At 47.4% G+C, this 17,523-nt stretch overlaps 1 protein-coding gene and 1 long non-coding RNA gene across 6 annotated transcripts in view; one reads left to right on the top strand and one right to left on the bottom strand.

Annotated features, from left to right (window-relative positions):
* The window catches only part of LOC146798632 (uncharacterized), a 118,842-nt gene that overhangs the window by 13,021 nt on the left and 88,298 nt on the right, over nucleotides 1-17,523 (bottom strand). Inside the window, exon 2 of the long non-coding RNA XR_014968735.1 lies at nucleotides 4,904-5,007. This is a non-coding gene — a long non-coding RNA (uncharacterized LOC146798632). The remainder of the gene's footprint in view (nucleotides 1-4,903; nucleotides 5,008-17,523) is intronic.
* TAF6L (TATA-box binding protein associated factor 6 like) overlaps nucleotides 1-17,523 on the top strand; it is a 140,675-nt gene that overhangs the window by 108,879 nt on the left and 14,273 nt on the right. For all 5 annotated transcript variants that reach the window (XM_085625948.1, XM_085625949.1, XM_085625950.1 and 2 more), the window contains 2 exons: nucleotides 14,087-14,161; nucleotides 15,681-15,901. In XM_085625948.1, the coding sequence (XP_085482074.1) occupies nucleotides 14,087-14,161; nucleotides 15,681-15,901 (296 nt within the window). The remainder of the gene's footprint in view (nucleotides 1-14,086; nucleotides 14,162-15,680; nucleotides 15,902-17,523) is intronic.

Below are 17,523 nucleotides of genomic sequence, written 5' to 3'. Positions count from 1 at the left end.
GATTCACCACAAAATCTATCTCCTAGCAGAACACCTTCCAGGAGTAGACAATCAGATTGCAGACCTGCTCAGCAGACACAGGCAGCAAGTACACGAGTGGGAACTTCACCCCCAAGTTCTTCTTCCCTACTTTCAATAATGGGGGTTTCCACAGATAGATCTGTTTGCCACAGTACACAACGCAAAATACCCAAGCTTCGCTTCCAGGTTCCCACACCCAGCATCCAAGGGCAATGTTCTATGGATGAATTGGTCAGGGATATTTGCCTACGTTTTTCCGCCACTCCCACTAATTCCATTACTGGTTCGGAAGCTCAGACAACGTCCCTCACACTAATCTTAGTAGCCCCCACATGGGGTTGTCAACCTTGGTACACCACCCTGTTGGAACACTCAGTGATTCCACATCAAAAGCTACATCTCACACCCTGTCTCCTCACTCAGAGCCATGGAGAAATCAGACATCCAAATCTCAGATAACTCAACCTAGCGATTTGGCTCCTGAAGTCAGAGTTTGGTTATTTACAACTGCCACCAGACTGTATGAATATTCTCAAAGAGGCTAGAAAGCCTACTACTAAAGCATGTTATGCAGCAAAATGGAAACGGTTTGTTGTCTATTATAACAACAACATCAATCCACTTGATGCCTCTGTACAGAACATCATTTGTTATCTGTTGCATTTACAGCACTGTGGACTAGCTTACACATCCATTCGTTTACATCTAGCAGCCATGGCTGCATACTTGCAAAATAGACAACACTTATCTCTGTTCAAAGTACCAGTGATGAAAGCCTTCATGAAAGGATTAACAAGCATTTGCAATGCAATAGGTCTCGCATTTATACGAGTTTGAGCTATTGGCATTGTAAATGACCATGCTTTTTATTTAAGTTTGGTTTTTTTAAAACAGAAATAAAAGGCACTGTCATTTACAATGCTAATAGCTCAAACTCTCGCAAATGCGAGACCTATTGCATTGCAAATGCTTGTTTCCGTAGGCATGTGGGTTGCAGCTGGTGCTATTTCTTTGCAAACATAATAGTCTGCTTCTGTAATGTATTTTCTCTTTTCAGAAATGTGACTTCATTCTTGTTTAAAGGATAAGATTACATTGCACCTAAAGGATGGAGACATGCATTTAGGTGTTATGGGCCAGTTTTGTAGATAACTTGTTTCTAATTGTACATATTTGCTGGATAAGGGACGTAGGCATGGGTGATATGGTTATGTGCAAAGGATCACACACTTTTCAAAAATTGGAAGCTGTAGGTAAAATGCGGATATTCTGATTCTTCAGATAATTAATTACACAATAACCACTTTTTAAAAGTTGACCATAAGCCATAGCATTGTACTACATTGCTAGCAAACTGCATTACATCACATAAATGCCATCAACATATCTATCATGAAAAGGAGACGGTTGGAATACATACTGGTAAGACAGCTCAGTGGAATGTGCACCCGCCACATAGGTTTTTGTTCATCTCCAGCTTTAAACGAAACCCCGCATGGAAGACTTGGCCTTTCTCTTTGGGGAAACGGCTTTCATTTTGTAAAAAGCGACACGAGTTAGCTCAGAGTGTGGTGCGGCGCTATATAAATTCTCATGGCGGTTGGAAATATAAAAGACAGCAGCGGTGTGGCCAAACAAACACACTCAGCCGCCTCCCCCAGCAGGAAACCGCTGTGGCCCCCGACCCTCTGTGCTACAGCTAGACCGCCGTCTCAGCCACCGACAAAGTTGGCGCGTTCCCTCGAGCGGCGTCCCCCCTCCCGGGAGGTTGCGACCCGCGCGCACAGATGCGCCTCAGCTCCGGCGGCGAAAAAGCGCGAAGCGAGCGAGAAAAGCCACTGCTCTCGTCGCTCGTGCCAACCACGCGCCCCACAAGCGTGCACTTAATTAACACCGAAAAACGGAAAAAGAACGCACCAACACAATAACAAACAGAAGCCTCTGACTGAGAGGCGCCAAACTTCAGAGGACCGCATTTTACACCTCCCCCGTCGCGTTGTCCACGCTCCGAGGTGCCGTCTCACAACCTCGTGTGACAACACCTCACATGTCTGACGAGATTGTCATGTACCGAGCAAGTGCAGTTACTGCCGCGCTGCTACACTAATGCAGTCGTGTATGTGTGTAAGGGAGGTGAGTGTCTTTAAACGGAATAAAGAGATAGGGAGAACTGTATTTTTGTTTAAGAGCAGTGTATACCCAAAGGATGTGCAAATGTAAGGGAAATGTTTGCTTTTTGAAGCAATGTGTGCTAGTGAGTGAGATGTGCATGCATGTGTGTGTTTGTGTGTGTCTGTTGTGTAAGGATGTTATGTGGTAAGGAGATACCTGTTTACTAGCGGTCTGAGTGCAACGGGGGTCTGTGCAAGTGAGATATATATGTGTTTAAGAGTAATGTGAGCCACTAAGCGCTACACGTCTAAATGGAGACTATGTAAGAGAGCGTTGTGTCGGAAATAGATGTATGTGTGTATGTTGTGTGGATATACAATGCGTGGTAGAAAATGTGTAAAGAAGATATGTGGCCGGGTAAGCTGTTTGTAATGAAGTGTGCGAGTGAGGGAGAGGTGCCTACGGCGGAGTGACCCATAAGTGCATTTTAGGGGTTGTGTTTCTTAGGGCAAGACTTGACATGCACTTGTAAGAGAGATCTGTACGTGTGGTTCTGTATGTGTGTTTCAAGAGAGAGAGTGAGTGCAGTGTAGGGGGCGTGTTGGTGTAGCTGTGATAGGTGGATGTTTAAAGAGATGTACAAACGTTAAAGAATGACGTAGGATAGAAGTTAAGAGGGGCGCCAGAGGGGAGGGGTGTGTTTGTGAGATAGAAAGAGAAAAGTGAAGCACGTGAGTTAAAACGGAAAGGAACAGAAATAGAGAGACGATAGAGTAAAGGGTAAATGTGGGGAAAAGGTCACCAAAAGGAGAACAAGACACAAAGAAAGCGAGAGAGTGTAAATCAAGAGTGTGTGTGGTTGCGAGTGGACGGGAGATAAAGGGATGGGGCGGATAGATGGATTGGGACACAGAACGCAGGAATGAGTTTAGACAATGATATGGAGAAAGAGAGGAAGAACGAGTAGCGGAAGACGACTGAGGAGAATAGTGGGCAAGAGAAGGCACGTAAGAAAGAGTGAACGGAAATGAAAGGAGGGGGAGGTGTGAAATCAGGAACGCGAAAGAGGCTCGAGAGGGATAATGTAAGGACAAATGAGAAGGATGGATACGCAAATAAAGAAAAAGTGAAAGCAAATTTGTGACGCGGCGGAGCGTGGCGCGCGCTTGGTGCCGAGGGCGCCAGTGGGCTGAAGCGCTTCCCCAACGGATTGCATGGCGGCACAATGCACGTGATTGTGCGCGTGCTCACCATGCAATCCACTTTTGGGAGCACTTTGAAATGCCCCTTTACTAGAGTCTCGCATAGCGATTGCGTAAACGCAATAGCTAGGCGAGACCTAAAAAGGGTGATACCACCAAGAATTCCCCCTGCACTAGAGTGGGACTTAAACATAGTCCTTACAAGGCTAATGGGTCCACCTTTTGAACCAATGCACAAATGTCAGTTAAAATTCCTATCATGGAAAGTGGCTTTCCTCATAGTGATAACCTCACTAAGGAGAGTTGGTTAACTTCAGGCATTAACTATACAAGAGCCTTTCTTTCAACTTCACTAAGATAGAGTGGTTTTTCGTACCAATCCTAAATTTCTCCCTAAAGTAGTTTCTGCTTTTCATATAAATTAATCACTTGAGTTACCTGTGTTCTTTCCTCAACCTGATTCTGTAGCAGAACGAGCTCTACACACACGTGATGTTAGACGTGCTATACTTTACTTCATAGAAAGAACCAAAGAATTTAGGAAAACAAAGCAACTATGTGTTGCTTTTTCTCCACCTCACAAGGGCAATTGTATATCTAAGTCAGGTATTGCAAGATGGATTGTAAAATGTATCCAAACATGTTATGTTAAAGCAAAGAGAACTTTGGAGTATCCTCTATAGTGCATTCTACTTGCAAAATATGGGCTACTATGGCATTCTTGGGAAATATTCCCTTAGCTGATATTTGTAAGGCAGCAACATAGTCTACACCGCACACACTCTCCAAACACTATTGTGTAGATGTGTTAGCAAGACAACAGGCAAATGTAGGCCAAGCAGTACTTAGAACTCTATTTCAAACTACTACAGGTTAGCCACAGCTTTGGGAGTTTACTGCTATATAGTCTATGCAAAGCATGTGATCTACAGATCACATCTCTATTCTACACATATTAACACCATTCTCACCCTCTGCAGGTAAACAATCTAACAATGGAGTCGATGCCCATGCGCACTATCACCAAAAGTAGGAGTCACCTACCTTGTGACTAGAAAGACTTCTTCAAACAAAAACAACTTGCAAAAATCCGGACACAACACTAGATGGCAGGAGTATGCAAAGCATGTGAATCTACAGCTCTACATGCCAAGAACAGATGCTTTCTGGGTAAGTAACATTATCCTTTTGAACCTAATTTCATAAGACAGATCATTCTTTCAAACAGTGCACAGTATTCACACACAATTCTTCACATAATCCACATAACTATCAGCAAATCTGCTGATTAATAATATAATAACATGCTAATTCCAGTAAAAATGATTTTGTTGGAGAATCAGGGGGCAAATAAAAAATTCAAAAAAGTGGGTCGTGGTTCTAAAAGGTTTTGGAACCACTGCTTTACACATTGGCAGATGGAACACTCTTGAGACAGTCGGATCGCAGTAAACCTGAGCAAAGCAGCAATCCTAACGTTTGTTAATTTCCTGTCATTTGTAAATTTGCAAGGCGTTCCATAAGTAAATGCCTTAACTAAGCATTATTATGTGGGCATTCATACTCACCAAAAAGCAGTAGAAGAGCAGTCAATATTGAAAAGCTTGCTTGCTACTATTTCACTGTCACTCCTGCCTCCACTGTAAATGAGGAATGATCATAGCCCATGACTCTGTAATAGATTGACAATGCAAAGCAAAAAGATTATTTGCCTGTAACAATAGTTTAGCAGCATATATGCATAATAAATTTGCAAGTGACTGGCCCATCATTTCTGTAGGGGAGAAGAAAAGGATGTGGCTGTTTAGTAAACCACTAAATGATCTCTTTTACCCCTTGCCCACCAGTAACTTACTTTACTGGCAGTGAGAAAATTACATTCCTCTCAGATAACAATAATAAGCACTTGTTTAGCGCGAGTTGTAAGGGGTTGATGGCATGCAACAGGAGAGCTGTATCAAATTACTAACATATTTTCTTAAGCAATCAGCACAGGCTTGTAATACAGTTGGGTCTCAGAGTTCTATCCAATGTGTTCTGTTGCAATTTGTGTTATCGTTGAGTGATGTTGGAGGCCCAGGACAGTCATTAAGATACATCTGGGTTGTCCTTAGCGTGTATGTGCTGTGTTTTGCTGTTATGTCTACTGCTGGACCAACCAGTGAGGCATCTCTCAGATAAATACTGATAGTCTCGACAGTCTAGGGCACGGAAAACCCATCAGGCAGGACCAACCTGCTGGGCAGCAATATCCCGCACCCCTGGCCTCATGAATGGTCTTGGGTCTATAGTTTGCCACTTCCAACCCAGTCTGACATTGGCACATAGCCGTGAACATTCGCAGCTGGGGCGCTGAGGTCCAACTGACCACCAAACAAATCCATCTCTGTCTATATACTCCTCGCCCCCTCCTCAATCGGGAAGGGTGGGAAATCCAGACCACACTACGCTATATGCAGACCTCATGGCCCTCTGATTGCCTGCAATCTGGAAGTTGTTGTACAGAAAAATGGAAGCAATGAAAGCTGGGGAAATCCATTATAATGCGCTGCACAGGCCATTTCAGTATATCTGTTGGACAGCATATAGAAGAGGATATGCATGTGGCTATTTAATTAGGATAACCATTATTGATGCTTTTCTAGAACTCTCCTACATGGGACTTGAACATTGACTTAACTATGTCAAGGTCACCCATTTTTGAACCTATGCACAAGTGTTTGTTCTAAAAGTAAATACTTAAACTTTCCTGTCTAGCAGTGATTTTATCATTTAAAATCACAGTAAAGGCACTTACAATTGATGGTACTTTTTTCAGATACTTAAGGAGTGAATAACTATCCAACACATCCTAGGTTTTGATTTTGAAATGTCAGTCAAATTGCTAACATTCTATGCAAACATATAATGACCAGCAGAAAGAAGGTTACATACATAAGAGGTCATTTCTTTACAAAATATATAACACATGTTATCAGAAGACTGAACACCATTTCATTGTTTATGGTCAAGCTAACAAAGATGAGACCATTGCAAACATAGTTATTGCAAGATGACTTGTATGCAACACACTAATGCTTTACACTACTGCCTTCCAAACTAGGTTGCAACCCACTGGTAAGTCCTGAGCCGACTTTTGCTGACTCATGAAAGATCAACCAATAAATAAAGATGCCTTTAAGTTTTGCATTAATCTTGTCACATTTGCTGCGCTTCAAAGACAGAGGTCAAATGTCAGTCTATGTCTTCTGACGGTCGGTCGGCTCCCACACCGAAATGAGGTCAGGCGGACTCCAGTCCACCCTACATCGTAATGAGGGGCCTAATTCTACTGAAAAATAGAATTGATCAGATAGATCTCTTTTTGGGTGTCCAGTGGTATGACATCGCACTTCTGAATTTCAGCTAGCCAGTTTGGAAGGAAAAGTAGAGAAAACGAGTGTTGTGATCGGCCAGAAAACTTGAAAGTTAACTGAACAATTTTAGGGTTGAGCATAAATGTGCTTCTGTCCTATGGCTTGCTGATTAAAATATGAATCTCGATTTAACGGGATTGGATGTAGGGGTAACATTTATTTCATACATTGTTTATTTTTTAAGTCTACAAAAACACCACGTCTTCAGATCCACAGTGCTTCTCAAATATTTATTAATCAATCATTAAATACCTTTATCTGAAAGAAACACGTTAGTTAGATTCCTCACCTTAGAATATCCCCAGGCGTCAGACTGGATCCGGAAGATTTTTCGTCAGCGATACCCCTTGCGCGACGCTAGGCGTCGTCTGCGGCTCCGCGTCCTTCGGCGGCGTCGTGCGCCGGAATGACGTCGTCGGAGTACTTAGACGCCGCCCTCGCGCGATGACGTCAGTTCTTCTTTTTTCCGCGCCAGTAAGCGCAGATCCGGGAGAGCTACCCCTTTAGTCAATTTTTTACTAGTTTTTTAATCCTTTTTGATCCTGTCAATCGACTCCGGTGCCGGTAGGATGCCTGGTTTTAAAGCCTGTGCTGACTGTGACCGCCTGATGTCGGTTATGGACCATCACCGCCGGTGCCTGTACTGCTTGGGCCTCGACCACGACACAGAGTCGTGTTCCGACTGCAAGGCCCTGACCTCGAAGGCTAGACGGGAGCGGTCCCGTAAGCTTCTCGAGATCCGCCACTCGGCTCCGCGCGTCGCTCGATCCCGGTCCAGGAGGAGGTCCAAGGATCGGTCGCGGAGCCGCAGCCGATGTCACTATCGGTCGTCGGGATCCAAGTCTTCGGGTAAGTCGAAGCATTCCAAGAAGTCCAAGAGGCGACATCGCTCTTCGGACTCCCCTCGCCGGTCGCGCGACTCGGCCGAGGGTCAGGGTGGTTCCACCCCCGCGGCTCCGGCGGAGCCGCAGGCGCCGCGCACGTCCCCATACCCTCCTGTCCCTGGGACTGACGCGACGCCGGCGGAAGTCAGTGCCTTCCTCTCGGCCATGAGGAACCTGGCTCCGCCGTCGGCGCCCGCTGGTGCGCCTTCGGGCCCCGCGGACCCGACTGGGCTGCCTTGCCTGCCGGTGGCTCCGGCCCCGGCGCCGTTGACGGCTCCGGCCTCGACGCCGCACGCGCCCGAGGGACCCGTTCTCGAGTCCCCGTCGACGCCGGTCGACCTCGTCACACCTCCTCCGCCGGCGTCGACACCGGTACCACCCCCGACGCTGACGTCGACTCCGCTCGACGTCGTGCCCCAGTTCAGTCCCGCTCCGGGCCCGGCGCCGGTCCGGCGTCGATGGACGCCGAGATCGACGCCGCTAGAGACACATTTTGTCTACCGCCCGGCTCCGTTACTTTCACCTCTACACCAGGAGTCGGATGATGGGGACTACTGGGAGGGATCCGAGGATCCTATGGCCGCTCAGGCCCAACTGTCCCAGGACTGGGCAGATGAACTGGGGGAGGCCAGTGGTCTGGATACCTCGCCAGACACTGGATTCATCTCTCCTCCGACTGTGGCGTCGGAGGAGGGTGCTGCTTTCTCCGTGGTGCTGCGCAAGGCGGCCGCAGCCCTTGGGCTTGAGCTACCTGCCGTGGCTGTGAGGACGAACGTCCTCACTGAGGTGCTTCAGACTGCAGCAAGCTCCACTGAGCCTCTGCTGCCGTTCAATGAGGCCCTCACTGACGTTCTACAGGGCACCTGGTCCAAGCTCTCCACAGTTCCTCCTGTGGACAGGAACGTCGCCAGGCGCCACCGCCCTGCTCCGGGCGACCCCAGTTTTCTGTCCCAACACCCTACCCCTGAGAGCCTGGTTATCCAGACCTCCACCTCCCAATCCTCTTTCCCGACCGCCCCGCCGGACCGGGATTCCAAGAGACTAGAGCAGTTTGGCAAGAAGCTGTTCTCTTCCCTTAGTTTGGGCCTGCGGTCTTTGAACACCGCTTGTCTCTTGGACCGTTATTCCCACTCTCTGTGGGATGCGGTGGAGGACGCGCTGCCCCTGTGTCCGGAGGAGGTCCGGACACGACTTACCCAGGCTCTGGCCGATGGGAGGGATGCCGCGCGACAGGCTATAAGATGTGGGCTTGACACCACGGACTCGCTGGGTAGGGCCATTTCTACCTCAGTGGCGCTTCGACGTCACGCCTGGCTGCGGTCCACGTCATTTTCGGGTGATGTCCAGAGCTCTCTCATGGACATGCCCTTTGATGGCACTCGCCTTTTTGGCGAGAAAGCGGACAGTGCGCTGAATCGCTTTAAGGACTCCCGGGCTACGGCCAAGTCCTTGGGCCTCTCGGCCCCGCGGTCGCAAACTTCCGCCTTTCGCCCCTTTCGTGGCCAAGGAAGGGGTGCCTCCTCACGTACGCCTAGCCACCAGCCGCAGAACCAACCTGCGCGCGGTCGCGGACGTGGTTTCCGCCGAGGCGGTTCTGGAGGACGACGAGGTCAGTCCACATCCACCCCGGCAGCATCCGCCTCAAAACCTTCCTAGTCCGAGCTTTCAGGCCCATTCCACGCCAGTGGGCGGCAGAGTTCGCCATCACCTGCTCCACTGGCGGTCCATCACATCGGACAGGTGGGTGCTGCAAATCGTCCGAAGGGGCTACTCCCTCCCCTTCGAGACGACCCCTCCAGCCATGCCACCGCAGCACCACCGTATCTCGGGGGATCATTTGATTCTTCTCCACGAGGAAGTTTCGGCCCTCTTGGCCAAGGGGGCCGTCGAGCACGTTCCGAGTCCAGAAGTAGGTCGTGGTTGTTATTCCCACTACTTTCTGGTTCCCAAGAAGGGCAAAGGGGGCCTACGCCCTATCTTGGACCTCCGGAACGTCAATGCCTTCCTCCGGAAGGAAAGGTTCAAGATGTTGACTTTGGCTCAGGTTCTAGCTGCCCTAGACCCCGGAGACTGGATGGTAGCGTTGGACTTGCAGGACGCATATTTCCACATCCCCGTCCTGCCGGCCCACCGGCGTTACCTGCGGTTCACGGTGGGCCAAGAGCACTTTCAGTTTACCGTGCTCCCCTTCGGCCTCACCAGTGCCCCTCGGGTGTTCACGAAAGTGATGGCGGTGGTCGCAGCTCATCTGCGCAGATCAGGGGTTCCAGTCTTCCCCTATCTCGACGACTGGTTGTTGAAGGCGGGCTCGCCCCAGGCAGTCGTCTCCCACCTCCAGACTACGGCAGATCTCCTGCATTTGCTGGGGTTTTCCATCAACGTGCCGAAGTCACACCTGAGTCCCTCTCAGAAGCTCCTCTTCAACGGAGCGGTTCTCGATTCGGCGCAGTTCCGGGTCTATCCACCGGAACAGCGGGTCCGGGATATACAGGCCCTGATTCCCATCTTTCGGCCTCTATCCTGGGTTTCGGTCAGGCTAGTGTTGCGGCTTCTGGGGCTGATGGCCTCCTGCATCCTACTAGTGCATCACGCCAGGCGGCGCATGCGGGCTCTGCAGTGGGACCTGAAGTTTCAGTGGGCCCAGCATCACGGCAACCTGTCCGACCATGTCTTGATCTCGGAGGGCACTGCACAGCAGCTGCAGTGGTGGCTCACGGACCGCGATTGGGTCATGGGCAGAAGCCTCTCCCTTCCCCAACCGGAGCATGTCGTAGTGACGGATGCGTCCCTCCTGGGATGGGGTGGCCATATGGGAGAGGCGGAGATCAGAGGCCTCTGGTCTCCGGCGGAGTCTCGTCTCCACATCAACCTGTTGGAGTTGAGAGCGATCCGACTTGCACTGAAAGCCTTCCTTCCCTCTGTCCGGGGAAGTGTCGTGCAGGTGTTCACGGACAACACCACCGCCATGTGGTATTGCAACAAACAGGGCGGGGTGGGGTCGTGGACCCTTTGTCAGGAGGCCCTGTGCCTCTGGACGTGGCTGGAACACCAGGGCGTCACCCTGGTGGTTCAACATCTGGCGGGCTCTCTGAACGCCAGAGCAGACTAACTCAGCCGCCGGTGCATGATGGATCACGAATGGCGTCTGAACTCCGAAGTGGCGCAAGGTCTCTTTCAGCAGTGGGGAGAGCCTTGGTTAGATCTATTCCCCACTGAAGAGAACGCGCAATGTCAGCAGTTCTGCGCGTTGGAATTTCCAAGGCGGCACTCGCTCGGCGACGCTTTTCGTCACGAGTGGAGTTGCGTTCTGTTGTACGCCTTTCCGCCTATACCACTTCTGCCCAGAGTGCTGAAGAAGATCAGGCACGACCGGGCCCAAGTCATCTTGGTGGCTCCGGATTGGGCACGAAGGTACTGGTATCCCGAGCTACTCAGTATGTTGACCGATCCTCCGATACGTCTGCCCCTTCGGGAGGATCTTCTGTCGCAGCAGCAGGGGACGGTCCTCCACCCGAACCTGTCCAGCCTCCACCTCCATGCGTGGAGATTGAGCGGCGACAGTTGATGCCATTTGACTTGCCTCCTGAAGTCTGTGATATCATTCTGGCAGCCAGGCGTCCCTCCACAAAGTCGGTATACGCCTGCCGGTGGAACAAATTTGTGGCATGGTGCACAGCAAAGGCTGTGGATCCCCTTTCCGCCCCTCTTTCTGAGGTTCTCCTCTTTCTTCTTTCTTTGGCCCGGCAGGGCTCTGCCCTGGGCACCCTGAAAGGTTATCTTGCTGCCATCTCTGCCTTCTTGCGGCTTCCTGATCAGCCTTCTCTTTTCAAGTCCCCTGTGGTTACACACTTTCTAAAAGGCATTACTCACACGTTCCCTCCTGTCCCTTTTGTAATGCCTCAGTGGGACTTTAAATCTTGTTCTCACATTTCTAATGTGCGCTCCCTTTGAGCCTCTTCATAATTGTCCTCTTCGTCTGCTGACGCTTAAGACTGCTTTTCTGGCAGCCATCACCTCGGCTAGACGGGTGAGTGAGCTCCAGGCTTTATCTTCAAAGCCTCCTTTTCTGTCTGTTCATCCGGACAAGGTTGTCCTTCGGCCTCGTCCCTCCTTTCTTCCGAAAGTGGTGACTCCATTTCATCTTGGGCAGTCTGTCACCTTGCCCACCTTCTTTCCGCCTCCGCATCCTTCCAAAGAGGAAGAGAGGCTCCACCGTCTGGACCCAAAACGTGCGCTCTCCTTTTATTTGGACCGCACAAAGCAGTTCCGGGTGGACGACCAACTTTTTGTTGGAGACGTGGGTGCTAAGAAGGGGAAAGCGGTGCACAAACGGACCATCTCTCGGTGGGTCGTTTTGTGCATCAAAATTTGCTACTCCTTGGCAAAAAAGGACCCTCCTGTTGGGCTGCGCGCCCACTCCACTCGGGCCACAGCGGCTACTACTGCTTTGGGACGGGGTGTCCCTTTGCAGGACATCTGTCAGGCGGCGACGTGGGCTTCGCTACACACGTTTGCCAGGCATTATTGCCTTGACAGCCAAGTCCGGAGGGATGGCTTCTTTGGCCGTTCTGTCCTCCAGGACTTTCTGGTGTGATCTTGGTTCGCAGACCCACCACCGGGGATGGTATTGCTTGGGTATCTATTCTAAGGTGAGGAATCTAACTAACGTGTTTCTTTCAGATGAACAAGTTACTTACCTTCGGTAACGATGTATCTGTAAGAAACATTAGTTAGTTAGATTTCTCACCGACCCACCCATCCTCCCCGTTCTGCGAACCGACATCTAGGGTTAAGGATATCCTTTTCAGGCCCCTAGATTTTCTTTTTGGCACCAGTGTCGGTCTTTGCATGGCTCTGCGTTCCTGGCGCGGAAAGCTATGTACAAGAACTGACGTCAGCGCACGAGGGCGGCGTCTAAATACTCCGACGACGTCATTCCGGCGCACGACGCCGACGACGGACGCGGAGCCGCAGACGACGCCTAGCGACGCGCAAGGGGTATTGCTGACGAAAAATCTTCCGGATCCAGTCTGACGCCTGGGGATATTCTAAGGTGAGGAATCTAACTAACTAATGTTTCTTACAGATACATCGTTACCGAAGGTAAGTAACTTGTTCATTGTATACATTAATTAATTAACACCGTACCAATCTGTAACGTAAAAATAGGATAAACTATGTTAAAAAATCATGGGGCCAATTTTTTGTGAGGCAGTCGTTTGGGTCAAACCTATTTTAGAGAATCTGAAAGCAAGTAATCATGGACATACAGCTATCTGTCCACTAGAAGTATCTACAAGTACTACAATCCAGAATATATATACAATTTTGCTAGTTAAGAGACTGAAGCTAAAATCACACAATAAGAAATACACTGGATGAAATTACCATGTTTGAATCACTAAAATGTGCTTTTAGCTTAATCTTAAATGTTCTCCAGCACAAAAAAAATTTGCAGTAGTTAATTGTGGATAACATTTCCGCTGTATTAAAACATGTATATTTTAAAAAAACAAATGCCTCAAGTATACCTTATTTTTTATCCTAAGTGAACCCCAGCTTAGAACACAAAAACAGCAATAATAGTAGCTCAGATAACATACCCCTTTGAATTACTTTGAAGCAGACAATGGCTCCATTTTTTTTTTTTTTTTTTTTGTAAATATATTTATTGATTAACCTTGTACAATACTTCCGGAGTACATCAATCCGGACTTTCCGCAGACATAGCAGTACTCTAAGATACAATACTCCTTGTACACTCAAGCCTTTTCGTGGTCTATGGAATAGAGCCATTGTCGTCCGAACACATTGTAACAGCCTGCAACATACCACCCACTAACTGTACCATCGTCTTTTCATAGCAAAGCGGCACATAACCATGCTTATATCAGTAAGTCCACTCGGAAGTTCCAGTTCGCAAGCAAAGAAAAGTACACAATATCCTAAAACCTACCCCTTGTTAACTTCTCTCCTCCCTCTTACCCCCCCTTCCGCAGACAATGGCTCCATCATGGTAGGAGGACATTTCATTGCCCCCACCACCTGCCCCCAAAGTAATAATTATTCCCATGCCCTCTGATTCTTTACAGACTTCGCTCCACACATTAACAGTATAAATCAAATGTTTTTAGTCTTCTTGCTGGTGTGAATGCTCTGTCTATTCTAGTGAAGTAGTCGCTCAATGGCTTCCAAGTTTTGACATTGTTTCCCTTAGAGATTAAAAAAATATATATATATATATTTTTTTATTATTAATTTTTTTTTTTAATGAATATAGATTTTTTGAACATACCTAGGATAAGAAAGGCAGATTGTCTAAAAAAAGATTTATAAATAAAAAAAAAGAAAGGCAGATTATCAGGGTTACTGACCAATGTTCAGACCCTATTTTTGCTCACTACCATACGTTTTCTCTGTTGCCGTAACCAACTTGTCTCTGTTTTTACAGGTCGCCTTACAAGACTTACAAACCAACTCAAAGATTGCAGCCCTGCTCCCATACTTCGTCTATGTTGTTAGTGGGGTAAGTTATTGGGCAGAAGGAGAGGAGTTGCTAGTAAAACCATAGGCTCATCTGCTCTGCACCTTTATCTGCCTGACTCAGCTACAATCTAGTTAACTGGTTCTGGGCCTCTTTTTCTAGGTCATTGCAGGCTTATTGTAGTGTTTCATTTGACAGCTTCTTCACATGGCTTTCTGGTGTGCTGCCACTGAGTGATTTTATATTGTTAATATTGGCGTTTACATTTTTGACTTCTAAGAATGTCTGTTCGGTGCTATTGGGCAACATCTTTCATAGGTGGAGTTAAAAGAATAGGCCTTGGGCACCTTGCTTGTTTGTATGAATGGTGTTAGCTTATGTTTTGTGCTCTGTTAATGTTTCTGTTCTTATTCATGTATACCCAAACGGCATTTTGGCCATCTAAAGAGGAAGTGGGATAAACTTTAAATCCCTATCTGTGTTGAGGCTGTGCTATAGTATGCTGTGAAGCCAGACCTAGAACTTATTTCTAAGCTTGACATGGCTGTCTTCGTTCCATAAAGGTCTAGAAGGCAAGATCAAAATATGGCTGCATGGATCTAGACCCTATGATTTTAAAGAAAGAATTAAGTGAGAGATTTTAAGATCATAGGAGTAAGTAAGCAGATGTTCTCAGGAGGAGAACCCTATGTTTATAAAAGCTCTGTAAACCAATAAAAGGGTCTTGAAGTGTACACATTTCTGTAAAGGAAGACTGTACTGGAGCTTTGTTGACTCCCCTGCTTACACCTTTGATCTAGATAAATACGGTTTCCTCGCATGCTGTTTATTTTTCCACCATCTCATTGAAGCATTTTAATTTTTTACTATTTGCTCGTCATTCGGTGGGTAAGCCGATTTTTTAACAAAGTCATTGACACCATCTCAATGTTTGTTTAATTACCGTTTTATTTTTACTTTGCCTCATTTTCATAAATAATGAACCCACTAAATACTTACCCTTACCTTTCCCAAAGTTTATAATGAAAACGACTCAATAGACTTGAAGAGAAAATGTCACAATAAAGAGATCTGGATCCTTCTCAAGTCATGCATACTTCGTTCTTTGCTTCTCTCTTTTGCTCCTACTTTCTTTTGCTCTCTCTTTCACTGTCTCTCATACTATTCTCCACTCTTCCTCTGTCTCTCTTTCCCTTTCCTCGCACTTTCTTTCTCCTCTCAGTACCCTTATGCCTCTCTACCCTTCTCTCCTCTGCTCATTTTTCCTCCCCGTCATTCACATCTGTTCTCTAAATCACACCTTCCATCCCCACCAGGTTATGCTGCACTTAATCTGAAATTCAAACACCAACAGTGCCTTTCAGCTTGCAGTATAAACATTCTGCAGAAGCGTGCTATCTATGACCAGAAAATAAATATACCACATTCTTTTTGCTGCACTGTTTTCTTCAAACCATTGAATGTATTCACCTGAGCTGTATTGTGTGCACTCTGAATGGGACCTGGGATTTGTGTGTGATCTGAGCTTTCCTGGATCCTGCTAACAATGTGTCTCTTGCAGGTGAAGTCAGTGAGCCATGACCTGGAGCAGCTGAATTGCCTCCTGCATATGGTGCGGAGCCTGGTGCAGAACCCCTACCTTTATTTGGGTTCTTACGTGAAGAGCCTCATCTCTAGCGTCATGTACTGTGCCCTGGAGCCTCTTGCTGCCTCCATCAACCCTCTGAATGACCACTGGACTCTGCGCGACTATGCTGCCATTCTGCTCAGTCACATCTTCTGGTAAGGCACAAGCCAGGGGAATACGTTTGGGGAGTACTAGGAAAAAACTGTGGAGGAGAATGAGGAAAGCGGAAGTGGCATTAAATGATAGGAAGAAGAGGACAAAGACAGGAAAAGGGGAGTTGTCATGAAGGGGAAGGTAGAAAGGAGTTTGCAAAAAAACAAAATGGGGGCCGGAAAGGAGAATGAAAGGTAGAGGAGTAAAGGGAGGAGGACGTGTGGTAAGTGATGGTGAATTAAGAAAAGGAAAGACTGATGCTCTGACATCCTTACTCTCCCTGCTTTCCAACTTGTTGGGAACCCCGCTTTCAGTAGCAGGCCAGGTTTGAGACTGTTATCTGCTAAAATAAAATGTCACAATCAAAAACAAACTCAGTGGGTAAACATGTTCACATCTTATAGAGGGTGCTAGATCAGACCACTTTTGGTCAACTTTAGGTATAGTGATGGATCTGACACTTGCATTGACCCTGCGGGATATAGCCCTACACTGGAGATCGACTAACAGCCCACCGCATTGTAGGTGGAGGAAGGCAGTGGAAAACTGGGTTGTGGCAGAAAAGGGCTGATCTGCGAAAGGAAGAGCAGCGGGGAATCTGCAAAAACCCTATAGCGGATCTCCGGCAGGAGGTACTGATCGTCGCCATGAGTGCAGCCACTGGAAAGGAGGCATGAATGTGACAGACTTTTATGCAACAAACACGGGGAGACCATGTGGGTCCCTGTGGTATAATTCCCCAGTTTCCCCGCACATGATACTTGTTCACTTATTTGCAACACACTGCAGAATTGAACGTGATCCTAGAGTCTGGGGGAGGTGGACGAATGGAATGATATGCATAACCCAAGAATCATTTTGAAGCAGGTGGGAGTTGTTATTTTAAGGTTATTACTTTACTTTTTTACACAATATGTTTGTAATGCCCTGACCAGACAGGCGGGGATGTTGCAAACATAACTCATTGGCATGTTCCAACATATGTGATTTTGCTGATGACTGATGTTGTAAATATACCATTGGAACTGATGCCGTGCCACGGCTTGAGAAAGACCAACAGTTTTTAAAAGAACTTTAGGTACGGCGACTTAAACTCTATATTTTGTAGCACTGTAGGCCCAGAGTATGTGTCACAGGTTAACTGCCAGCCATCAAAGCTACTTGGACTCAGTGTTGCCCCCATTGAAGGGTTTGCTGAAGTTTTTATGTTTGTGGAAAAATTGTAAGCTATTGAACTACGTCCAGGGTGATTTGGATACTCTTAATACTTGCTGGCCTTTCTTAGTAATGCGTAGTAGACACCACTTCTGCATATATTTGGTCACAACATTGGTGACTTATCATAAATGGTTTTTGAAACTGATGCTTGGAAATTGGTACTTTAGAGGAAGCAGGCCCTGGGGCACTAGGACACATGCTAGAGTCCCTGTCAAAGAAATAGCAATTGTAGTCTATAACCATAAATAATGCCATTGTACCTTGATTCAGAAAGCAGTATGCCAAACAAGTTGTCAGGGTTGGGGCCACAAAGACCAAGGTAAATAAAATGAATATGAAGGTAATTTCATGGCTGGCGTTCTCTGCATTGCTGACTGCCCTGCGGTGATGTTCTCTCTCACTTTTC

Source organism: Triturus cristatus, chromosome 9 (genome assembly GCF_964204655.1).
Source record: "Triturus cristatus chromosome 9, aTriCri1.1, whole genome shotgun sequence".
In the NCBI taxonomy this organism is placed as follows: Eukaryota; Metazoa; Chordata; class Amphibia; order Caudata; family Salamandridae; genus Triturus; species Triturus cristatus.
The sequence above is the reverse complement of the archived record's forward strand: the minus strand, read 5'-3'. Positions and strand labels throughout refer to the sequence as shown.